Genomic DNA, 25,386 nt, shown 5'->3' with positions numbered 1-25,386 from the left:
ACTCTGGTTAAAAGGGGGTGCTCCGTCATGCAGACACGCTCTCTCGGCTCCCTCGGGCGTGGCTAATTACTTGTGCAAACAATTCTCAAAACGATGATCTCGTTAGAAAACTAAAATCATTCCTATCTTAACAAAATTACTCTCATCATTCTTCAGATTTCATATACAACATAAAAGACGAAACTTGACATACAGTGCTATGAAAAAGTATTTGCCCCCTTTTCTAATTTCCTCTACTTTTGCATATTTATGATACTGAATGTTATCAGATCTTCAACCAAAACCTAATATTAGATAAAGGGAACATAAGTGAACAAATAACACAACAATTACATGTTTATTTCATAAACAAAGTTATACAACACCCAATTCCCCTGTGTGAAAAAGTAATTGCCCCCTTACACTCAATAACTGGTTGTGCCACCTTTAGCTGCAATGACTCCAACCAAATGCTTCCTGTAGTTGTTGATCAGTCTCTCACGTCGCTATGGAGGAATTTTGGCCCACTCTTCCATGCAGAACTGCTTTAACTCAGTGACGTGTGGGTTTTCAAGCATGAACTGCTCGTTTCAAGTCCTGCCACAACATCTCAATTGGGATTAGGTCTGGACTTTGACTAGGCCATTTCAAAACTTCCAATTTGTTGCTTTTTAGCAATTTTCATTTAGACTTGATTGTGTGTTTTGGATCATTGTCTTGCTACATGACCCAGCTGCGCTTCAGCTTCAGCTCACAGACGGATGGTCTGACATTCTCCTGTAGAATTCTCTGATACAGAGCAGAATTCATTGTTCCTTCTATTAAGGCATCCACAAACCATCACACCACCACCACCATGCTTGACCTTTGGTATGATGTTCTTACTGTGGAATGCAGAGTTTGGTTTTCGCCAGGCATTACTGGAACCATGTCGTCCAAAAAGTTATACATTTGAATCATCTGTCCATAGAACATTCTTCCAAGAGTCTTGATGATCATCCAGGTGCTTTTTGGCAAACTTGAGTCAACTTTTTGGACGAGATGGGTCCCATTATGCCTGGCGAAAACCAAATGTCTTGTAATTCATCAGATAATGTATATTAATTACGCTTTGGATGGTGTAACAATACACCCAGTCACTACAAAGATACAGGCGTCCTTCCTAACTCAGTTGCCGGAGAGAAAGGAAACCGCTCAGGGATTTCACCATGAGACCAATGGTGATTTTAAAACAGTTACAGAGTTTAATGGCTGTGATAAAACTGAGAATGGATCAACCACATTGTAGTTACTCCACAATACGAACCTAAATGACAGAGTGAAAAGAAGGAAGTCTGTACGAAAATATTCCAAAACATGTGTTCTTTTTGCAATAAGGCACTAAAGTAATACTGCAAAAAATGTGGCAAAGAAATTTACTTTTTTCCTGAATACAAAGCATTATGTTTGGGGAAAATCCAATACATCACTGAGTACGACTCGTCATATTTTCAAGTATGGTGGTGGCTGTGTCATGTTATGGATATGCTCATCATCAGCAAGGACTAGGGTTTTTTTGGGGGGATAAAAAAAAAAAACAGTAGAGCACAGGCAAAATCCTTGAGGAAAACCTGGTTCAGTCTGCTTTCCAACAGACACTGGGAGACAAATTCACCTTTCAGCAGGACAATAACCTAAAACCCAAGGTCATATGGAGTTGCTTACCAAGATGACATTGAAGGTTCCTGAGTGGCCTAGTTACAATTTTGACTTAAATCGGCTTGAAAATCTATGGCAAGACTTGAAAAAGACTGTCTAGAATGATGAACAACCAACTTGACAGAGCTTGAAGAGTTTCAAATAGAATAATGGACAAATATTGTACAATCCAGGTGTATAAATCTCTTAGAGACTTAACCAAAAAGACACAGCTGTAATCGCTGCCAAAGGTGATTCTAACATGTATTGACTCAGGGGGTTGAATACTTATCTAATCAAGATATATTAGTGTTTTATTTGTCATTCATCTTTAAAAAATTCCGATTTCTTTTTCGATTATGACATTAGAGTATTTTGTGTAGATCGTTGAAAAAAAAGACAAATCAATTTTAATCCCAATTTGTAACGCAACAAAATGTGGAAAAAATAAATGGGTGTGAATAATTTCTGAAGGCAATGTAAGTTCTGTGGTCAGTTTGTAACACCTTGTGAATTAAATTAAAGTATAGTGGCTAGGGCAGAGTTTTCCAAACTCGGTCTTGGGGACCCCAAGGGGTACACATTTTTGTTTTTGCCCTAGCACTACAGAGCTGAGTCAAATAATCAAAGCTTAATGATGGGTTGGTTATTTGAATCAGCTGTGTAGTGCTAGGGCAAAAACCAAAACGTGCACCCCTTGGTGTCCCCAGCACCGAGTTTGGGAAACACTGGGCTAGTGGGGCTCTACTTGGGGAGTGTGGGTCTGCCGAAAGACCGAAGTGAGATGAGTGATGCCACCGCGTCCCGATCCATAGGATAGAGCCCCTCTCCACTCTCACCAATAACCACCATTGAATCTTAGCTATAATGACAAACAAGGAATAATAATGACTCGACATCCTCTTCTAATCTAACCAGAACTCTTATTCATTTTACAGCAGATTTTTAAGTCACAAAAATGTTATAATTTTACATTGTAGTATAGATGAATCCTTCCATCCCTCTCTCCCAAGCTAAACTTATCCTCCTCCCAGTTGTCCTCCCCCCTTTACCGCATCCAAGCCAAGCTTGTCCCAACCGCCCACGCTTGCCCACCCAAGCCAAACTTGTCTCAACCTCCCATCCTTGCCCACCCAAGCTAAGCTTGTCCCTACCTCCCATCCTTGCACACCCTTACCCACCCAAGCCAAGCTTGTCCCAACCTCCCATCTTTTCCCACCCTTCTTTCCTCTCAGACACACTTACACCCCATCCAGCCATCAATTTACTCATCCATTCTCATTCATTCCCACACAACACCCTATGCATCCACACACCCATTCTCTCCCACCCTCCTACACATATTCATATTCACCATCCCTCACTCCTCCCTCACACTCCCATTCATATATATACACACACACGTAAACAGACACGCACATCCATAGAACAGTTAATGACATACATGCTATATTTCACCCCTTGAAATGCCTTTTCAGTGTCCATGTAGCCCATTGGCATCAGCTACTTCTATCATTACTTCATAGAGAAGAACAGTTGCTTGGGGAAAATATAGACAATATAGGTCTACTGATTTAATCAACGTGTTGACAGTGGAGTAGTCAAATGCTGCTTTCTGTGTAGCAAAGCCCATGTTTAACACCTGCTTCATTCTTCAATCATACCTATATTGCAGATAGCTGAGAAAATGCCTCTTAAAAGGAAGCTTGAAGCCTGTGGAAGTCAGCAGACTCTTACAGGATTCTACCTTTTTCCTGTGTTGTAAATCAAATCAAATTTTATTTGCCACATGCTCCGAATACAACAGGTGTAGACATTACAGTGAAACGCTTACTTACAAGCCCTTAACCAACAATGCATTTTTGAAAGATAAAAAATAAATAAAGTGTTAAGTAAAAAAAAGAAAAGCAAATAACTACAGAGCAGCAGTAAAATAAAATAACAGTAGGGAGGCTATATACAGGGGGGTACCGGTGCAGAGTCAATGTGCGGGGGCACCGGCTAGTGGAGGTAATTGAGGTAATATGTACAGCGAGGGAAAAAAGTATTTGATTCCCTGCTGATTTTGTACGTTTGCCCACTGACAAAGAAATGATCAGTCTATAATTTTAATGGTAGGTTTATTTGAACAGCGAGAGACAGAATAACAACAAAAAAATCCAGAAAAACGCATGTCTGGTTATAAATTGATTTGCATTTTAATGAGGAAAATAAGTATTTGACCCCTCTGCAAAACATGACTTAGTACTTGGTGGCAACTTGTTGGCAATCACAGAGGTCAGACGTTTCTTGTAGTTGTCCACCAGGTTTGCACACATCTCAGGAGGGATTTTGTCCAACTCCTCTTTGCAGATCTTCTCCAAGTCATTAAGGTTTCGAGGCTGACGTTTGGCAACTCGAACCTTCAGCTCCCTCCACAGATGTTCTATGGGATTAAGGTCTGGAGACTGGCTAGGCCACTCCAGGACCTTAATGTGCTTCTTCTTGAGCCACTCCTTTGTTGCCTTGGTCGTGTGTTTTGGGTCATTGTCATGCTGGAATACCCATCCACGACCCATTTTCAATGCCCTGGCTGAGGGAAGGAGGTTCTCACTCAAGATTTGACGGTACATGGCCCCGTCCATCGTCCCTTTGATGCGGTGAAGTTGTCCTGTCCCCTTAGCAGAAAAACACCCCCAAAGCATAATGTTTCCACCTCCATGTTTGACGGTGGGGATGGTTTTCTTGGGGTTATAGGCAGCATTCCTCCTCCTCCAAACACGGCGAGTTGAGTTGATTCCAAAGAGCTCAATTTTGGTCTCATCTGACCACAACACCTTCACCCAGTTCTCCTCTGAATCATTCAGATGTTCATTGGCAAACTTCAGACGGGCATGTAATATGTGCTTTCTTGAGCAGGGGGACCTTGCAGGCCTTGCAGGCGCTTTCAGTCCTTCACGGCGTAGTGTGTTACCAATTGTTTTCTTGGTGACTATGGTCCCAGCTGCCTTGAGATCATTGACAAGATCCTCCCGTGTAGTTCTGGGCTGATTCCTCACCGTTCTCATGATCATTGCAACTCCACGAGGTGAGATCTTGCATGGAGCCCCAGGCCGAGGGAGATTGACAGTTATTTTGTTTTTCTTCCATTTGTGAATAATCACACCAACTGTTGTCACCTTCTCACCAAGCTGCTTGGCGATGGTCTTGTAGCCCATTCCAGCCTTGTGTAGGTTTACAATTTTGTCCCTGACATCCTTGGAGAGCTCTTTGGTCTTGGCCATGGTGGAGAGTTTGGAATCTGATTGATTGATTGCTTCTGTGGACAGGTGTCTTTTATACAGGTAACAAGCTGAGATTAGGAGCACTCCCTTTAAGAGTGTGCTCCTAATCTCAGCTCATTACCTGTATAAAAGACACATGGGAGCCAGAAATCTTTCTGATTGAGAGGGGGTCAAATAGTTATTTCCCTCATTAAAATGCAAACCAATTTATAACATTTTTCACATGCGTTTTTCTGGATTTTGTTGTTGTTATTCTGTCTCTCACTCTTCAAATAAACCTACCATTAAAATTATAGACTGATCATTTCTTTGTCAGTGGGCAAACGTAAAAAATTAGCAGGGGATCAAATACTTTTTTCCCTCACTGTACATGTGGGTAGAGTTAAAGTGACTATGCATAAATAATAAAGTAGCTGCAGCGTAAAAGAGGGGGGTGGGGGGGCAGTGCAAATAGTCCGGGTAGCAATGATTAGCTGTTCAGGAGTCTTATGGCTTGGGGGTAGAAGCTGTTGAGAATCCTTTTGGACCTAGACTTGGCGTTCCGGTACCACTTGCCGTGCGGTAGCAGAGAGAACAGTCTATGACTAGGGTGGCTGGAGTCTTTGACAATTTTGAGGGCCTTCCTCTGACACCGCCTGGAATAGAGGTCCTGGATGGCAGGAAGCTTGGCCCCAGTGATGTACTGGGCCGTACGCACTACCCTCTGTAGTGCCTTGCGGTCGGAGGCCGAGCAGTTGCCATACCAGGCGTGATGCAACCAGTCAGGATGCTCTTGATGGTGCAGCTGTAGAACCTTTTGAGGATCTGAGTACCCATGCCAAATCTTTTCAGTCTCCTGAGGGGGAATAGGCTTTGTCGTGCCCTCTTCACGACTGTCTTGGTGTGTTTGGACCATGATAGTTCGTTGGTGATGTGCACACCAAGGAACTTGAAGCTCTCAACCTGTTCCACTACAGCCCGTCGATGAGAATGGGGGCGTGCTCAGTCCTCAATTTTTTCCTGTAGTCCACAATCATCTCCTTTGTCTTGATCACGTTGAGGAAGAGGTTGTTATCCTGGCACCACACGGCCAGGTCTCGGACCTCCTCCCTATAGGCTGTCTCATCGTTGTCGGTGATCAGGCCTACCACTGTTGTGTCGTCAGCAAACTCAATGATGGTGTTGGAGTCGTGCCTGGCCATGCAGTCATGGGTGAACAGGGAGTACAGGAGGGGACTGAGCACGCACCCCTGAGGGGCCCCCGTGTTGAGGATCAGCGTGGCAGATGTGTTGTTACCTACCCTTACCACCTGGGGGCAGCCCGTCAGGAAGTCCAGGATCCAGTTGCAGAGGGAGGTGTTTAGTCCCAGGATCCTTAGCTTAGTGATGAGCTTTGAGGGCACTATGGTGTTGAACGCTGAGCTGTAGTCAATGAACAGCATTCTCACGTAGGTGTTCCTCTTGTCCAGGTGGGAAAGGGCAGTGTGGAGTGCAATAAAGATTGCATCGTCTGTGGATCTGTTGGGGCGGTATGCAAATTAGAGTGGGTCTAGGGTTTCTGGGATAATGGTGTTGACGTGAGCCATGACCAGCCTTTCAAAGCACTTCATGGCTACAGACGTGAGTGCTACGGGTCGGTAGTCATTTAGGCAGGTTATCTTAGTGTCCTTGGGCACAGGGACTATGGTGGTCTGCTTGAAACATGTTGGTATTACAGACTCAGTCAGGGACATGTTGAAAATGTCAGTGAAGACACTTGCCAGTTGGTCAGCACATGCTCGGAGTACACGTCCTGGTAATCCGTCTGGCCCTGCGGCCTTGTGAATGTTGACCTGCTTAAAAGTCTTACTCACATCGGCTACGGAGAGCGTGATCACATAGTCATCCGGAACAGCTGGTGCTCTCATGCATGCTTCAGTGTTGCTTGCCTCGAAGCGAGCATAGAAGTGGTTTAGCTCGTCTGGAAGTCTTGTGTCACTGGGCAGCTCACGGCTGTGCTTCCCTTTGTAGTCTGTAATAGATTTCAAGCCCTGCCACATCCGACGAGCATCAGAGCCGGTGTAGTACGATTCAATCTTAGTCCTGTATTGACTCTTTGCCTGTTTGATGGTTCGTCGGAGGGCATAGCGGGATTTCTTATAAGCGTCCGGGTTAGAGTCCCGCTCCTTGAAAGCGGCAGCTCTACCCTTTAGCTCAGTGCGGATGTTGCCTGTAATCCATGGCTTCTGGTTGGGGTATGTACGTACGGTCACTGTGGGGACGACGTCATTGATGCACTTATTGATGAAGCCAGTGACTGATGTGGTGTACTCCTCAATGCTATCTGAAGAATCCCGGAACATATTCCAGTCTGTGCTAGCAAAACAGTCCTGTAGCTTAGCATCTGCGTCATCTGACCACTTTTTTTATTAACCAAGTCACTGGTGCTTCCTGCTTTAGTTTTAAGGTAAAGGTGGTTTAGAGTATTTTTTCCTCTGGTTGCACATTTAACATGCTGGTAGAAATTAGGTAGAACGGATGTAAGTTTCCCTGCATTAAAGTCCCCAGCCACTAGGAGCGCTGCCTCTGGATGAGCATTTTCCTGTTTACTTATGGCCTTATACAGCTCATTGAGTGCAATCTTAATGCCAGCATCGGTTTGTGGTGGTAGATAGACAGCTACGAAAAATATAGATGAAAAGTCTCTTGGTAAATAGTGTGGTCTACAGCTTATCATGAGATACTCTACCTCAAGCGAGCAAAACCTTGAGACTTCCTTAGTATTAGATTTTGTGCACCAGCTGTTGTTCACAAATATACACAGACCGCCACCCCTTGTCTTACCAGAGTCAGCCGTTCTATCCTGCCGATGTAGCGTATATCCCGTCAGCTGTATGTTGTCCATGTCGTCGTTCAGCCACGACTCGGTGAAACATAAGAATATACCGTTTTTAATGTCCCGTTGGTAGGATAACTGTAATCTTAGGTTGTCCAATTTGTTCTCAAATGATTGAACATTGGCTAATAGGATTGATGGAAGAGGCAGTTTACTCTCTCGCCGTCGCATCCTTACAAGGCACCCCGACCTACGTCCACGATATCTGTCTCTTTCTCATGCGAATGACAGGGATTTGGGCCTTGTCGGGTGTCTGTAGGATATCCTTCGCGTCCGGCTCGTTGATGAAAAAATCTTCATCCAATACGAGGTGAGTAATCGCTGTCCTGATATCCAGAAGCTCTTTTTGGTCATAAGAGACGGTGGCAGAAACATTATGTACAGAATAAATTACAAATAACGCAAAAAAAAACACACATAATAGTACAATTGGTTAGAGGGCTCTAAAACGGCAGCCATCTTCTCCGGCGCCACTTCTCAAGGACCTTTCCTCTCCTCTGTACAACAGCTGATGAAACTAACACTGTAAAAGTGTGAAAACATTTGATCAATGTTATTTCCTGATAGTTGCTGAAAATACAGTCTAGCATTAGAATGTACCAGAAAACACCCCAGCCGGGCGAGCCTGGCTGGCTACTTTTTCTATTTGGCTGGTTACTCCATGTGCTTGTGGAAAACACTGGATTAGTATGAAAAATAATAATTATGCACTCACTAACTGTAAGTCGCTCTGGATAAGAGCGTCTGCTAAATTACTAAAATGTAAATGTAAATGTATCCAATGTCACTTAGACTGTATGTACCTCCACTTTAAAATATACCTTTTCTAGGAAGACTGTCTGCACTAGTACTGTCTGCGCTACACCATTAGACCCAGAGAAGAGCATGAGAAAGGTTACTCTGTGTCGTTCCCTAGGGAGTGTACTAAGTAGTGCAGTAGGGAGGGGATTGGGTATGTGGAGGGGTTGTTAGGGCCCTTAAGTATCTGTGGCAGGTGTTGAAGGGGTCCTTGGGGTACTTGTATTTGGGAGGGTTGTTGGGGGTGGTATTTGGGCGAGTCTTGGGGTTAATTTGAGTTGATTTGGGAAGGAGGGAAACGGGGGTAAGAAAGGACAAGAGCAGAGGGGAGTGAAAAGGAGAGATGGAACAGAAGATGACTCTGTAGAGGAGAGGCAAAATAAGGAGAGGACTCAGGAGAGGAGAGGAAAGGGAAAGAGAGGGATGAGAAGGGGACAGAGGGTTGTGGCCTCTAACAGCCAGGCCTTTAGAATGGGCTGTAAGAAACACTGGAGACAAATGTCTGTGATTCTCTAACAAGACCTCTGAGACACCAACAGAGGGAGGGAGGGAAGGAGATAAAGGGGAAAATTGAGGGAATTAGTAAGATAGAGAGGGGAGGAAGGGATGGATGGATGGAGGGAGGGAGGAAGTTCAAAAGAGAGCGAGAGAGGGAAAGAGGATGGAGAGGGAGGGATGAGGGGAGAGGGGGAGGGATGAGGGGAGAGAGGGAAAGAGGATGGAGAGGGAGGGATGAGGGGAGAGAGGGAGGGATGAGGGGAGAGAGGGAAAGAGGATGGAGAGGGGGGGAGAGAGGGAGGGATGAGGGGAGAGGGGGAAAGAGGATGGAGAGGGAGGGATGAGGGGAGAGAGGGAGGGATGAGGGGAGAGAGGGAAAGAGGATGGAGAGGGGGGGAGAGGGGGAAAGAGGATGGAGAGGGAGGGATGAGGGGAGAGAGGGAGGGATGAGGGGAGAGAGGGAGAGGATTACAGCAGATTTAACCAGCATATAACAGTATGCTGCTTTACACAGTCCTCGTCTATCACTACTGCTTCCCTCTCTTCTCTCAGTTCCCCCCTCTCTTTTACCAACTCCCTTCACTTATTCCCACTATTCTCTCATTCACTCTTCTCCCTTACATTCTCTCCTCCTTTTTCTCTCATCCTCTATCCTCCCTTCCCTCTTCCCCTCATGTCCTTTTCTGAGCTGTAGGTGTTCTTGGAGCTACCCAGCATGCAACAGCTTGACTCGTCCCCCACCTGCGTTCCTCCCTTCTTTCCTCTCCTCCTCTCCTCCTCCTGTCGTCCAGTTCTGTCGGGGGTTCTCATCGCCCACTCTTAGAGAGTGCGTGTGTGTTAGCCATTGTATTGTACTCTGTTAATCGCCTGCTGAGCCTATCGACCAGTCAGAGGCCAGACCATAGTTTGATTGACAGCTCCAGACATTCTAGCAGACGGATTCCATCTCAGGGAGATGTCTGCAGCCTTCCGACGTCTCCATTTATCCTTCCTTCACGATTACACTCCTCCAATCAAGTCCTATCATCATCACTCTATCATCATGTCTCCATCCATCTCTTTCACCCTCTCGTTTCCCGTAGGGAAAAGAAAGAGGGAGAAGTTGGTATGGATGAAGGGAGGGAGGGATGAGTGTGCATATGTGAAGTTTGCTAACTCAAAGTCAGTGTTTAAACTCCCAATCAGTCTCTATCAATGACTCCAATTCTAGTCCACATCAGATCCTCTCTCTCTGTCTCTCTCCATAGTTTTATCTCCTGTTGTTTGTCACTCCTCAACAAGGCTCAACTCTTATCCACACTGCAGCTTTGTAAATAATACCCACGGCAAACTGATAAGGCACACACGCACCCTTGAGAATCAGGAATATGTAGCCAATCGTGATTGTACGTCGGAACAATACAGAGTGGGGATGTTGACTGATTGTAGAGGCTGATACACACACACACACACACACTCTGGAGGATGTAACCTATTGTGTGTGTGTGTGTGTATGTGTGTGTGTGTGTGTGCGCGCGCTTCGGAACAATAGGGAGTGGAGATGTATGTTTGTGGTGGCTGATACACACACTCACTTAGGCAGTTAGTCAATGGAGGCCAACAAGCATCCTCTCCTTCACTCTTTTCTGTCTTGGTTGTCTTATACGATCTGTCTGAGACTGATTTTAAAAAAATATTTCCTGCTTTTTCTCTCACTCTCTACTGCTACCTCTAACTCAACCCTTTTTCTGTCTCTTTCCCTAACTCTCCTCCTCTCCTCTCTCCTTTTCTCCTCTCTGGTACTTCTCTGACACACGTACTCGCGCGCGCACACTCACACACTCCAGTTCCAGTGGACTAATTGTATTAATGGATTAAATCAGGGTTTTCACAAACTCTGTCCTTGCCTTAGCACTACACATCTGATTCAAATAACCAACTCATCATCAAGCTTTTATTATTTTAATCAGCTGTGTAGTGCTAGGGCAAAAACCAAAATGTGCACCCCTTGGGGTTCCCAGGACCTAGTTTGGGAAAGCCTGGATTAAATAGTTTAATGCCATTGGTTGGCCAGTGGGTCCGGATAAGACAGGTAGGCCCAGAGAGGCTTTCACCACTCAGTGTCCAGCTACTAATTAAACACTCTAATTTAGTGTGTACCTAATCTCGTCCACCAGCAAGCTCTCTCTCGTTCGAACCGTCTGGTTTCACAGCACCTCAGAACGGGACTTGACTGGATGTCTGTGGCAGGAGCGGCTGAAAACACCGCTGGTTTTAATTGGCTGATCTCTCAGTCCATTACCATCGAGCATAACCCTTACAAACTCGCCCCTACATTGTGGATTTCAAAGCGCGAGCAGTGCAAGTGATTTAAACAAAAATGTAAAAGTACACGTCTTAGAATTTTTTTTCACATATAAACGTTATATGCATGAACTCGGAATCAATTGGGTTTCCCAATAAATAATATGGTCAATGTGATTCAACATTTATTTTGATTGCCGGTTTTCGCCATTTTGAAGAGTCCCAGCTCGCTCCCTCTCCCGCCTCGATTCTAACCACACCCCTTTCAAGTCCCACTTTGTTGCATAGTTACCAGGCTCTATGCGGCAGCAATTCGAGCCTGGGGATGAGGTTAGTGTGTACCCAGTTCCAAATCGTCCCGCGCACAAGTCCTCCCTCGCAGCCACTTCAGTCCTACACATACTCATTTTCAGTTTAATGTGAAAGCAGTAGTTTGACCCAAACTGATCTTTTGGTAATTGTTGAGTTGTGGGTGATAATGATAATGCCATGTAGGTGGAATGAACAGGGACGTTTTAAATGGCCTTATATCCCATTGGTATTTAGCATTTAGAGAGAATAATTATTCCTAGTCAAGTGCCGTTATTTATTATGGATAATCTCTGACATTAAATATGAGCGTCAGTCTTAATTATATATTTTTATTTTAGCTTAACTTCAACACAACTCGTTTTAAAGTGATGCAAGGCTGTCAGTGGTTGGTTATACAGTAAAGCTTTTATAGCCTAACTGGTACGGACACGGAAGGGCTTCAGATGTCTCCACACCTGGTGATTTATTTATTTAGTAGAGATTTAGTAGATTTAGTTGAGGGTCTGTAGACTGTCGCTGATAGAACTCCTATTCACTCTGACAATATCCAGACCCCATGTCCACAACTATACCTCACTCTGTTTCTCTTGGTCTCTGTCTTTCTCTCTCTCTCCCTTTTCCTCTCACCCTCTCTCTCTCGTTAAATATTATATGAATAAATGTATCTTGTGGTGATGTGAACGGCTGACTGCGTATGTTTGCATGTGTCCCCCGCTCTGTTCACCACACACGTCAGAGCAGTGTGTGTGTGTGGCCTGTGGGGATGTCCAGATGCCAGGTTGTTTCAGTGACTGAACAGGTCCCCGACTCTGTGTGTGAGAGAGAGTAAATCTCTTCATGCATGGCTGCACAAAGCCCAGGATTTCAGAGCTGTTATTCTCATCACTCTTCCTCAGGTGTGTCAGAACTCAGGAGCTCATAAAGTGTGTGTGTGTCAGCAGGCAGTGGGCTCCTGTGTGTGTGTCTGTTTATTAGTGTCAGTGCAGGTAGGCTACGCTATGTTAGTTGTATTACTCTGAGTCATAAGCCTGGGCCATCTGTTCTCTAGGGCGCACACAGGTGGAACAGCTCATAATATCGCTGCACTGTTTAAACTTTATAGAAGAAGTGGAGTTTGGCACAAATACAACGCAGCAGTGTACGTGCCTGCGTGCGTGCGTGTGGTAGCAGGGTCGCTCAGAGTGTGAGGGGACGAAGCCTGTGGGAGTTTAGCTGTGCTGTTGTGTGCAGCCAACTGTGCCGTCTGTGCTAACGAACTACAGACTCACTCACCTAGAACACTAACACACACAACACATACACACACACTACAAATCCAACTATACACACACTCTCACATAGAGCCTTTGCCATGTATTGTCCCCGGGTGTATGAGATGTTATGTAGTTGTGTTGGATACAGATAGAAACATTACCTCCATAGGGAGGTTACATACAAGTCTGTATTCTATCTGACAAGTGACAGATAAGAAAGAAAGAGAGAAGTAGAGGAAGAGACCAAGAGCGAGGAAGAGAGAAAGAAAGATAAGGGAGGGGAAAAAAGAGACTGAAAGAGAGAGAGGAAGAGTGGAGTCCAGTAGAAGGGTTCAGCAGGCCGGGGAAATCCTTCTTTGGTCTCCACGGCAACGGTCATGCTGTTATGCCCACATTCCATCACACTCCTCGCCAGTGTTCCCCCGAATAAATAAAATAAAACATATTTTGGTGTTATGCCAAACGAAAGTTCTTTCTCGCTCTCTGTAAATATTGTTTCCTGCCTCATCTCAGTATTAAATTACTTCCTACTCCTGAGTCACTTCACTCAGATCTGAGAGGATAAGCACTGAAAAGGAAATTCCACTTAGAGGGAGAGTTAATTACAACATTTCTAATATCCATCCAATCCTGTCAGATCTATGAAGTGCCAAGGGGTTAGGGGCTAGGGACTAGCAGTTGAAATGGAACCAGCCCATTAGTGACATAATAGCAACAAGAAGCTCGATCCATGTAGATGAACTAGAGACCGACCACAATTCCTGAGGTGAAAAGTCAGCAGTGGGTCACCCTCTCTCTCTCCTCTCCTCTTCTCATGAGTCCTCCTGTTCTCCCTCCCGCCATCCATCCTTCTCTCTCCCACTCTTTGGGGAGTCAGATTGTCTGACAGGCTAAAGGAAGTGACACGCGTTTGACAGGAAGCAGACTGAGGAACGTTGATGTTCTGCTGCCTCTCAGTGACCACACACACACAGTATACACACACATTCTTTCTTACTGTAACTGGGGTGATAGGGGGCATCGACCCTGGTCTTATGAAGTTATTTCGGGGAGAGGGGGAGGCACAGGGAGGTGGAAAGGGGATCGATATGAATGTGGAGCTTCCTGATGAGAAGTCTGGAAAATAGCCCCCCCCCCCCACCTCCACACACATACACACACCCTAGTCACACAGTTTGTCATGCACAGTGCACAGCTGCCCTCGTCGATAAAAAGAGTGATTGTTGATGGAAAAAGCTACCTCCTTGTTATCATCTGCCCCCCCTCTCTCTCCTGACAGGGCTACATTCTCAGAAGGGTAGGGTTAGGGTACAGTATTGTTCCTGTGGGTACAAAAATATCAAAATACACAATGTACCATTTAGGGTACATTTGCTGATAATCTAGTATAATGGTGCATTTTTGTACCCAATATTTTGAATATACAGGTACAATCATCACATTTTGAATGCACATTGATCTTATGCTACACAAAGATAAATTACATACATTTTTTAAAACTAATCCAATCTGTTAGTAGTTGGATTTATTGCACCTGTTACTGAGATGGTTGTTCCCGTTTAGGTACTCTCATTTGTCCGTTTTCCCGACTTTGACTGTCATTCTAAATGGAGGTTGTACGTGATTAAAAGTTGAAATTTTGGGATATCCTAACTCTTGCTGGATTCCAATTGGAATTACTTATCAATTTTCAAGCCAGCAAAATGTGACTTGCCCGATGTGGCCTGCAGACCAGGAGTTTCAGACCATTGTGTCACACCTCTGTGTGATAACATCCTGTAGGTCTGATATATGATTGGATATTCACTTTTACAGTAAAAAATAGTAAAACTATTGGTCAACAGCTCAGAATTTAAATCCAAACAAGTCAGATACTTATAAAAAGGGTCTTTGTTCTTTCTCTCTTTGTTCCTGACATGCTGTGGTGAGATATGCTGTATACTGTCTTTCTCCCTCTCCCAAGAGCTATGGGTTTCTTTGCCTCTCTCTCCCTCTCTGATCATGCTTAGATAATTCATGTTTTGTTAATGTGAGTATTGCCTTGTAACTTAAGCTTGTGCCTTGTATAATGTCATTTATTTTGCAATGTTAAGTAAATATATTTGCCTTTGATATAGACAATTATCAGACCTTTCTTAATAGTTTATTCCTGTAACTCATCGATAGTCCTGATTTGCATATTGATTCATCATCTTTAAGGAGTCAGATATTCCGTTTTTATAGCGTTTGTTCATAGTCTTATTACTTATTGTGAGGTGTATATATAATATACATGTATAAAATATTACCCCACTACAGGATAAAAATTGATTTAATTGTCAATTTTTTCAACGATCTACTAAAAATTGTCTAATGTCAAAGTGGAAGAAAAAACTAATTTTTTTATTAATGAAAAATAAAACCCTAATATATCTTTATTACATAAGAATTCACACCCCTAAGTCAATACATGTTAGAAACCCCTTTGGCAGCGATTACACCTGTGAGGCGTTTTGGGTAAGTCTCTAAGAGCTTTGCACACCTGAATTGTGCAATATTTTCCCATTATTCTTAAAAAAATTATTTAGGCTCTGTCAAGTTGGTTGTTGATCATTGCTAGACAGACATTTTCAGGTCTTGCCATAGATTTTCAAGCAGATTTAAGACGAAACTGTAACTAGGCCACTCAGGAACCTTCAATGTTGCCTTGGAAAGCAACTCCAGTGTAGATTTAGCCTTGTGATTTAGGTTATTGTCCTGCTGAAAGGTGAATTCTTAGCTCCATTCCGTTTATTTTAATCCTGAAGAACTCCCCAGTCCTGGCCAATGACAAGTATACCCATAACATGATGCTGCCACCACCATGCTTGAAAATATGAAAAGTGGTACTCAGTGATGTGTTGTATTGGATTTGCCCCAAACATAACACTTTGTATTCAGGACAAAAAGTTAATTTCTTTGCCACATTTTTTGCAGTCTTACTTTAGGACCTTGTTGCAAACAGGATGCATGCTTCTTTTCACTCTGTCATTTAGGTTTGTATTGTGGAGTAAATACAATGTTGTTGATCCATTCTCACAGCCATTAACCTGTAACTGTTTTAAAAGCACCATTGGCTGCCTGAAATTTCAGCCTGTTTTGGTGGGATGGAGTTTCTCTGCCCATAACAGCTAGTTTTCAGTTTTCTCCTTCCCACTCAGACCACTCCCAGACAGTCCTAGCAAAATTCTTGCTTGAGAAATTGCTCTTGTCTAAGAAGCTATTTTTGTTTATTTCAATTTACCATTTTAATTGAAAATGATCACAGTAAGGTACTTAATTGTTACCCAGAAATGCATTGTAGGGCTGACCCCATTTAGTCGACTGGTCGATTGTTTGGTCGATAGGCTGTTGGTCGACCGAGATTTCTTTAGTCAAGCAGTCGCAATCGTATTTAAATGTTTATGGTGGACAAGACACCTGTCTGATTCACGCCTGTCTCAGTGGACTAATACATTGCGGAGGCCACGGCGATGGCACAGTCCATCACTCTAAGACATCTGATACTGAAAATGTATATGGTTATAATATGTAAAAATAATGGTGCAACACTAATAAATCTAATATTATTTTATAACAAATGCGCTTTATCCCGCGTTGGATATGATCGCTGACCGTGGTTCTGAAACATAATCTTCAGTGCGCCGTAGAATTGGCGCCTTTCCATATGTTGCTATGTGCATAATAGCAAAATTACCCAGCATATTGGGACTGAGAATAATACAGCGGAAGCAGCAGCAGCAGATACGAGGAAACAACCCTTGCCTTAAGCCCAATTCGGATGGGATTAGTTTTACTGGGGGTGGTCGGATAATATAATTATGCGCACAAGCATACAACATCACATCTGTAATTTTAGTCGCGTCCGAATCTGCCATGTCAGTAATTCGTACATGGCAGGAGAATAACAATTCCAGCTAGAATAACATACTGTTTTTTGGCGTACTCCAATGTCCTCTGATAATATTAGTCCTGTGCGAATCGTCATCCCTGTGTTTTGAGAGAAATGTCTGAGTTTGACAGGTGTTGCTCACGGTTTGAGCAAGAAAACAATAACTGATTCGATAAATTGAACGAAGTGCTGCGCATAGCCTATATATGAAGGGCCTACATGCATCAACTTTCACAGTGAATGTCTTTGTTCATGTGTTTTGTGCGTATGATTTGAATATTGCCAAATGCATCAATAAAACATATTGTGCCGATTTAATGTAACCCTTGCTGTTAATAGATCGCAAAGCAGAATACAACTGACCTAAACGTTTGGAAATTATAAATTAACCTTCGCATCCATAGCCTTAAAACGCATCTAAAGTGCAAGTGCACTGTTCAGCTCACATCTGACGGCTGGGGTCATTTAGGAGGTCTACTGCGGATCGCTAGAATATCCTAATGATTATGATCACACTTCCTCAATTCAAATATTATGGTGACACTATACCAAAGATGGTTTGGTATGGTTTAGAAACTTGGGAACCAAGCTGGAGTTATCAGTGTAGCCCTCTTATCGCCTGGACTTGTTGAAATATCTTCACGCCTAGAACAAAACCTCCAGGCTTCCATCATAACTATCCATTTATTGGAAAAAAAATTAAGAATTAAAGGGGGCAGTTTGGAAAAAATCATCCAAGGGAATAACAGACATTCTGGGGTAATAATTACATAACCAACGTTCTCTAGTAATACTAGTCCCCTGCGAATAGGGCTTTGCCTAATTGTCTAAGAAAATTGAGGAGAGAACAAACCTCAATTTAATTAGGTCTATAATCAATAGCCTAACTGTTAAATGTGCCTGGCTTTATAAATCATCCATATACAGTGCATTCGGAAAATATTCAGACCCCTTGACTTTTTCAACATTTTGTTACATTACAGCCTTATTCTAAAATGGAGTAAATTGTTTTTTTCCCTTATCAATCTACACACAATACCCCATAATGACAAAGCAAAAACAGGTTGTTAGATTTTTTTGCAAATGTATACAAAATAAAAAACGGATATTACATTTACATAAGTATTCATACCCTTTACTCAGTACTTTGTTGAAACACATTGGCAGCGATTACAGCCTCGGGTCTTCTTGGGTATGATGCTACAAGCTTGGCGCACCTGTATTTGGGGACAGTGGCGGCTCCTGAAAAAATTCTCAGGAGGGGCAATTTTTCTGATGATTTAGGTGACCTACACACATTTAAAAAAGATATGTCCAGCAACAACATGAAGACAGGGGCAGCATATAAGTCAATACCAGAAGCATTTATTGACTGATCTCAAAAGTGTTGGCTTACCAGGGTTGGTGGAGCCCTCAGTTTCATCTTTGCCTCGCAAAGCTAACTCAAACACTCCGCAAAACTTCACACACTGGATTAGCCGGCTGAGGATGTGGCGGTTCTTGCTAATGTCGTAGTAAATATATTTGTTATAGTGAATATGGAATATGATATGTTGAGTAAAATGTTGTGCTAAGATCTATTTAGGTCAGGAGCTGGTTATAAGTTATGTTCCTATCCAATAACAATGGACAAAAGGGTCCTATCTTGTCAGCAGGTGGCCAAGGACAACACCCACGCCATAGGCCTCTCAGTTCTTCCAACTCACGAGTTCTTGCTCTGAGGACACACACACACACAAACACACACACACACACACACATCATCACTGTTAAACACACACACACACACACATCATCACTGTTAAACACACACACACACACACACACACACAAAAATCCCCTCTCTTAGGCTGAACATTTGAAGACAGAGAACCCGACTCAGAGCCAATGCAACAGTGACAGTAGCCTGGAGGGGACCTCGCCCAACTCATCAGGACCAATCAGAAGATCAGAACTACTAGATTGAACCTACTTCATTTATTGCATAAAATGTCTGCACACAATGTTTGGGGCTCTCTTCAGATAATAATAATAATAATAATAATAATAATATGCCATTTAGCAGACGCTTTTATCCAAAGCGACTTACAGTCATGCGTGCATACATTTTTGTGTATGGGTGGTCCCGGGATCGAACCCACTACCTTAGCGTTACAAGCACCATGCTCTACCAGCTGAGCTACAGAAAGTGGATACTCATGGATGCGCATTGCAATTGTAAAATGTAAACACAATTGGAGACACCACGTCATTTTTGGAGACATGTTATTGACAGTAAACTATTGTAGATGCGACTGCTAACTAAATAAAACATTTTAGCTGGCTAGCTAATCATCTTAGCTAAATGTGGGGCAAACAATTCAGTTATTTACCGTTAATTTGAGGGATTGGGGTGAAAGAAATCGAGTTACATAGTGATACTTTACGTATATACTGTATTGACAATATCGCAATATTTTAGCGCTAGTTGGCTGTACCTGCACCAAAACACCATTATTGTTCCTTCATAGCTTGTTCTCAATCTTTTCACATTGGGAGCCAATTTGTTTTCAGCACTTTTATTTCCATGACTGATCAAAACTCGTTCTCATGGCTTTCTGATCCCTCTGCAACAGACATATGGTGCGCAATAAAATCACAGTATCGAATCGCAATACGTATAGAATCATGAGACTCGCAATGCTGATGCATATATCTTATCGTGAGGTTCCTGGCAATTCCCAGCCCAAGTTCATTTGCCACAACAAATCTCTTCGCTAGCAAACGCAATGTGTCTCCAGCAATGTTTACTTTTTTGACGTTCTATGGCATCTCCACTTTCCAAGCATATATGACCACATGTAATATTTTGGTAAGTGATGCAAATAGTGAACTATGTAGGGCCAGGATGTAAAATATATGTAGCTGCAGCAATTTCTCTTATCTGATATGGTAAGTAATGGGGCTTGATTTATAGCTCCCTAAGAGTTTGACGAACGGGTCCGTGAACGCGATTGCAGATATCTTTACCTCTGAATAAACTCCCTTATATTATACAATTATCCACCTTGTCCAAAAGTCTCTACTTTTTCTCCGTTCTCCAGTAAACTTGTTTTATCAACAATAGTAAGGTTCAATGACACAGAAAGCAGTTCAATGTCGGGGTACAGTCGCTCTCTTACCAGGATCGCGGTCCGCTCTGACCAGGGTGAAGGTGGCCGGCTCCACCTCTCTGCCAGCAGCGTTTTCATTATTTAGTCCGTTCAGAAGCGGGTATGTACACGATCAACAAGATCAGTCCAAAACCGAAGATCAGTCCAAAGCAGAATGTTTGCAGAATGTTTGTAAACTAAGTCTACAAATTAAAAACATAAAATAACGCCACACTGCAGGTCGCAACATAGACGCTGATAGCCGCCATTGTCTTAGTTACGTTCAACGTTACGTCACGTATGACGAAGCGCGTAAGTGCATGCACACAGACACCCATAGAGAATGTATTGAAAGCTTTGAAATGTGAAAAAAATAGATTTTACATGACAGGCTATGAGAGACTTCTGGGCGATTTTCAACCTGACTGAAATCGCCCAAAAAAGCGGGCGGGCCATTTGAAGCACGACTTTAGCCTGATTTGACATTTAGTGGCTGGCAGATCAGACGTGAACACTGATAACTGCTGTTGCCGTGATATAATTTTTTATAAATTTATAAAAAAATTATAATTATTATTATTTTTTTTTTTATAATTGATTAGAAAAAAATCCCTTCCTTTTCCCCCGTTTGGCAGTGCGTCGCCCATATCGCCCTATTGAACAAGCCGTCCCTGTTTGGGGAGTTTCTCCCATTCTTCTCTGCAGATCCTCTCAAGCTCTGTCAGGTTGAATGGGGAGCGTCGCTGCACAGCTATTTTCAGGTCTCTCCAGAGATGTTCGATCAGGTTCAAGTCCGGGCTCTGGCTGGGCCACTCAAGGACATTCAGAGACTTGTCCCGAAGCCACTCCTGCGTTGTCTTGGCTGTGTGCTTAGGGTCGTGGTCCTATTGGAAGGTGAACCTTTGCCCCAGTCTGAGGTCCTGAGCACTCTGAAGCAGGTTTTCATCAAGGATCTCTCTGTACTTTGCTTCGTTCAGCTTTCGCTCGATCCTGACTAGTCTCGCAGTCCCTGCCGCTGAAAAACATCCCCACAGCATGATGCTGCCAGCACCATGCTTCACCGTAGGGATGGTGCCAGGTTTCCTCCAGACGTGGCGCTTGGCATTCAGGCCAAAGAGTTAAATCGGTTTCATCAGACCAGAGAATCTTGTTTCTCATGGTCAGAGTCCTTTAGGTGCCTTTTGGCAAACTCCAAGCGGGCAGTCATGTGCCTTTTACTGAGGAGTGGCTTCCGTCTGGCCACTCTACCATAAAGGCCTGATTGGTGAAGTGCTGCAGAGATGGTTGTCCTTCTGGAATATTCTCCCATCTCCACAGAGGAGCTCTGTCAGAGTAACCATCCGGGTTCTTGATCACCACACTGACCAAGGCCCTCCTCCCATGATTGCTCAGTTTGGCCGGGCGGCCATCTCTAGGAAAAGTCTTGGTGGTTTCAAACTTCTTCCATTTAAGAATGATGGAGGCCACTGTGTTCTTGGGGACCTTCAATGCTGCAGAAATGTTTTGGTACCCTTCCCCAGATCTGTGCCTCGATACAATCCTGTCTGAGCTTTACGGACAATTCCTTAAACCTCATGGCTTGGTTTTTGCTCTGACATGCACTGTCAACTGTGGGACCTTATATAGAAAAGTGTGTGCCTTTCCAAATCGTGTTCAGAAAAATAATATTGTAATCTAACAGCACCTGTTTGTCAGACATAATATGCACACAGCTCTCGCTCCTATACGCTCCTTTTTCTTCATCTCCTTCTTATTGTTATTATTACAATTATTGTTATTATGATCATCATTATAATAATAAGTAATGTCGTTGTCATTAGTAGGCTTTGTATAGTAGCCTTGTATAACCACCATCAAGTTGTAGGCCTAAGAGCACATGCTGTTTAGTCTTAATACTGTAACTTACTTAGGCCTATATTTCAATATATAATCATTCATTCATTCGTTCATGCCATCCCACAGCATACGAGACATTCATGCTTTGAAATGCAATCAAGCATTTTAGTTTTAAAATTAAATAACAAAGGGAGCTTTGAATAATTAGCCTAAACAATAAATAAACCGCTATTCACAAATGCATGCAACAGTTTTTAGTCTGCCGTAATAAAGGCTTTACATATCTTTTTTTCTCTCATTAGAACAGACTCTCTGGTACACTTATTTCGTGTTGTTTATACTGTTCCAAATGGCCAGAATATTTTGTAAATATTGTAGTCTAATAGCAACTGTTTGGAACACATAATACTCACACAATGCTTGCTCCTATACCCTCCTTTTTCATGATCTCCAGTAGTTTCCACAACTAAGTCAAATGTCTTCCACAGATCTGACTTCCCCTTTCCCTCCTGAGCAACCAGTAAACATTCGCCCATTTCGAGTTTCTTTTTCACGTCCTTCGCATCCATTTTGCTGTTGACATTACATGCATGCTTACATGTTTCACATAAGAGAGCAAGGTTTGAGGGAATAGGGAATGTTTTTCCTAAACAAATTAGGGATTTCGGAAACAACTTTTGTCAGAAACAAGTAAGAAACTTAATAGCTGAAATGATGTTGCAGCTTCAGCACGGACAGCGTAATAAACACTTGCTGTGCTGTAGGAAGGAGAGGAAGACAACGTGCGCCAGTCACACAGGCACTCGCTGTCATTTATTTTAACACAGTGTTACCATCTGTGTGTGTGTCTTCATTATTTAATCAAACAGTGTGCTTAAAGCATCAGACAAGCTCTGTGCATATGTAGTTGGTTTTATTCAAACACATAGGGTGTGTCTGTCTATATATGGAAACATAAGTTTAAACATTTCGACCAATCGATTGGATGACTCTCGGTCGGGATGACTCTCGGTCGACCAATATTTTTTTTAGCGGGACAGCCCTACTGCATTGGACATTTGAATAACTTCACCATGCTCAAACGGATATTCAGCATCTGCTTTTTTATTTTTACCTATCTACCTATCGGTGCCCTTTTTTTGCGAGGCATTGGAAAACATCCCTGGTCTTTGTGGTTGAATCTGTGCTTCAAATTCACTACTTGATTGAGGGACCTTACAGATAATTGTATGTGTGGGGTACAGCGATGGGGTAGTATTTAAAAATCATGTTAACCCCTATTATTGCACACAGAATAAATCCATGCAACTCATTATGCTTGCCATAACAAAGGGGTTGAATACTTATTGACTCGAGACATTTTAGGTTTTCATTTATAATTAATTTATAAACAATTCTAAAAACAAAATTCCACTTTGACATTATGGGTTATTGTGTGTAGCCCAGTGACACAAAATCTCAATTTATTAAATTTTAAATTCAGCTGTAACATAACAAAATGTGGAAAAAGTTAAGGGGTGTGAATACTTTCTGAAGGCACTGTATGAAATGTATTGTCATAAAGAGTTTAATTTCAATTATAAAATATTCACTTAGGCACTAACTTGGTGAAGGCTAAAGGGGTAAAATCCATTGAATGCAACAACCATGTCTTTGTCACTAGCAAACAGTCATGGGTGGTACTGGTAACTAAACAATTCACTTGAAAGCCACCCTGGGAAATATGCAAATATGGCTTTACACCCTACAGTGTAAGAACAACACCCCCCAAAAATGGAGGTACATTTTTGCCTCTTAAAAGGAACAAATTACTTTGTCACTGTGGAAGTAGCCTAAAAAAAGTGTATATTTTCTAAAGGTGCGCTTTTGTACCTGTGGACTACATGTAAGAAAGGGACTGTCTCGTCCCCTAAGGTACACTATTGGCTCTTTTAAAGTACGAACTGCAAGGGTACAATTATGTACCTATAACTAAAGGTACAATGGTTGTACCTTACAGGGTACCACAACAGTGACGAGCGTTTGTACCCTTTTAAGTACAATAAATAAATACAATCTGAGAGTGTATCGTATATACCAGCATTTGCTATTCCTTTAAATGTCTCTCTCTCCCTCCCTCTCTTCAGGTCCTGATGTTAGCTGATGGGGAGACAGAGGGCTATCTGTACCAGCGTCTACCTATCCTCTCCTCCCTGACCTGCCAGGGTGGCAGTGGCACAGCGTACGTGTGTGAGGACTTCACCTGTGCCCTGCCCGTCACAGACCCACAGGAGCTACGCAGACTACTGCTAGAGTGAAGGAGAGAGTGAGGGATGGAGAGAGAAATAGAGGGAGAGAGGACCAGATGAACCCTGACCTGCTCCAGCTAACCCTGCCCCACTCACCTCTACCATAGTTTAACCTCCTGCACAGCAGGTATAACACATCCCTCTGTAACCCTACAGTAACCATACTCTCCCTGGCCCTTGTCATAAGGGCCAAGTATAAATGCTCTGTACATAGTGGGTATATCAATATGTGGAGGCGCGTATCTCTAGGAGTCACAAGCCAGCAGTTCTAATAACAGCAGTTGTCTGCATAACTTAGTCACAGACTAGTAAAGCAATACAAAGTAAAGGCCATATCAGTTCTTCAGCAGTACACTGTTAAACTGTATGTAGATGTCAGTGGAAGCTGCTGAGGGGAGGACGGCTGGATTGGCGTCAATGGAATGGTGTCAGCCAATGGAAACAACGTTTGATACCATTTCATTGACTCCATTCCAGCCATTATTATGAGCCGTCCTCCACTCAGCAGCCTCCACTGGTAGATGTTGATAGATAGTGTCCCAGGGATGCATTGATGAATTGGGACTGAAAATGTAGTAGAGATTTTTCTTTATGGATGAACTCATAATGAGAACCTGTTCTCAACTGGCTTACCTGGTTAAATAAAGGTGAAACAAATATATATATATAAAAAAATACAGCATGTTCTTCTCCTTTCCTGATATTATCACACACACTCTTGCATGGAGCAGACAGGAGAAGTGTGTGTGCAAGCTTGAATGCACTATGAACTGCCCTTTCTCTCCATAACTCACCCCCGTAGCCTGTCAATGCCCTCTAACATACTATATCGCCCATACTATAGTAGAAAGATCCATAGATGTATAGACTATGCATACAATGTATGGAACACTACAGCTCTAACTCTGCAAATAAACAGTACTTGAATACTCGTATTATTCTGTTCAGTGTTTACTAAATGTGTGGGATGATGGATCATCAAGTGTAACTAGGGGGCCGGGATTCTGAAAGATAAACAAAATATACACTGAAGTCTAAAGGCACATTCTCTCCATATCACACTCTCCCGACTCCCCACCTTGTCTGACTTTGGCTCTCTCTGTAAGATACTAAAGTCTGTATGAGGTACCATACATTTCCATGTCCCCCTCTCCCCCTATGTTTGATAGTGGACCACTTAGCATGATGTGTATACTGGAATGTCACTGTGTGAAGCGTCCCTAAGAAGCCCATACAGCCAATCTCTCCTCAGCCAATGTAAACAGGAATGCAGCCAATGAGAAGAATCCCCTGTCCATAATACT

General features: G+C 43.0%; 1 protein-coding gene across 1 annotated transcript in view; it reads left to right on the top strand.

The window, feature by feature from the left end:
• The window catches only part of spata20 (spermatogenesis associated 20), a 67,067-nt gene extending 42,050 nt beyond the window's left edge, over window positions 1-25,017 (top strand). The window contains exon 15 of the mRNA XM_041858664.2: window positions 23,921-25,017. Within this exon, the coding sequence (XP_041714598.1) occupies window positions 23,921-24,091 (171 nt within the window). The 3' untranslated portion in view covers window positions 24,092-25,017. The remainder of the gene's footprint in view (window positions 1-23,920) is intronic.
• Window positions 25,018-25,386: the final 369 nt, after the last annotated feature.

This window comes from Coregonus clupeaformis, chromosome 31 (assembly GCF_020615455.1).
Source record: "Coregonus clupeaformis isolate EN_2021a chromosome 31, ASM2061545v1, whole genome shotgun sequence".
Lineage (NCBI taxonomy): Eukaryota > Metazoa > Chordata > Actinopteri > Salmoniformes > Salmonidae > Coregonus > Coregonus clupeaformis.
Note: the sequence above shows the minus strand (reverse complement) of the source record. Positions and strands in the feature narration are given on the sequence as shown.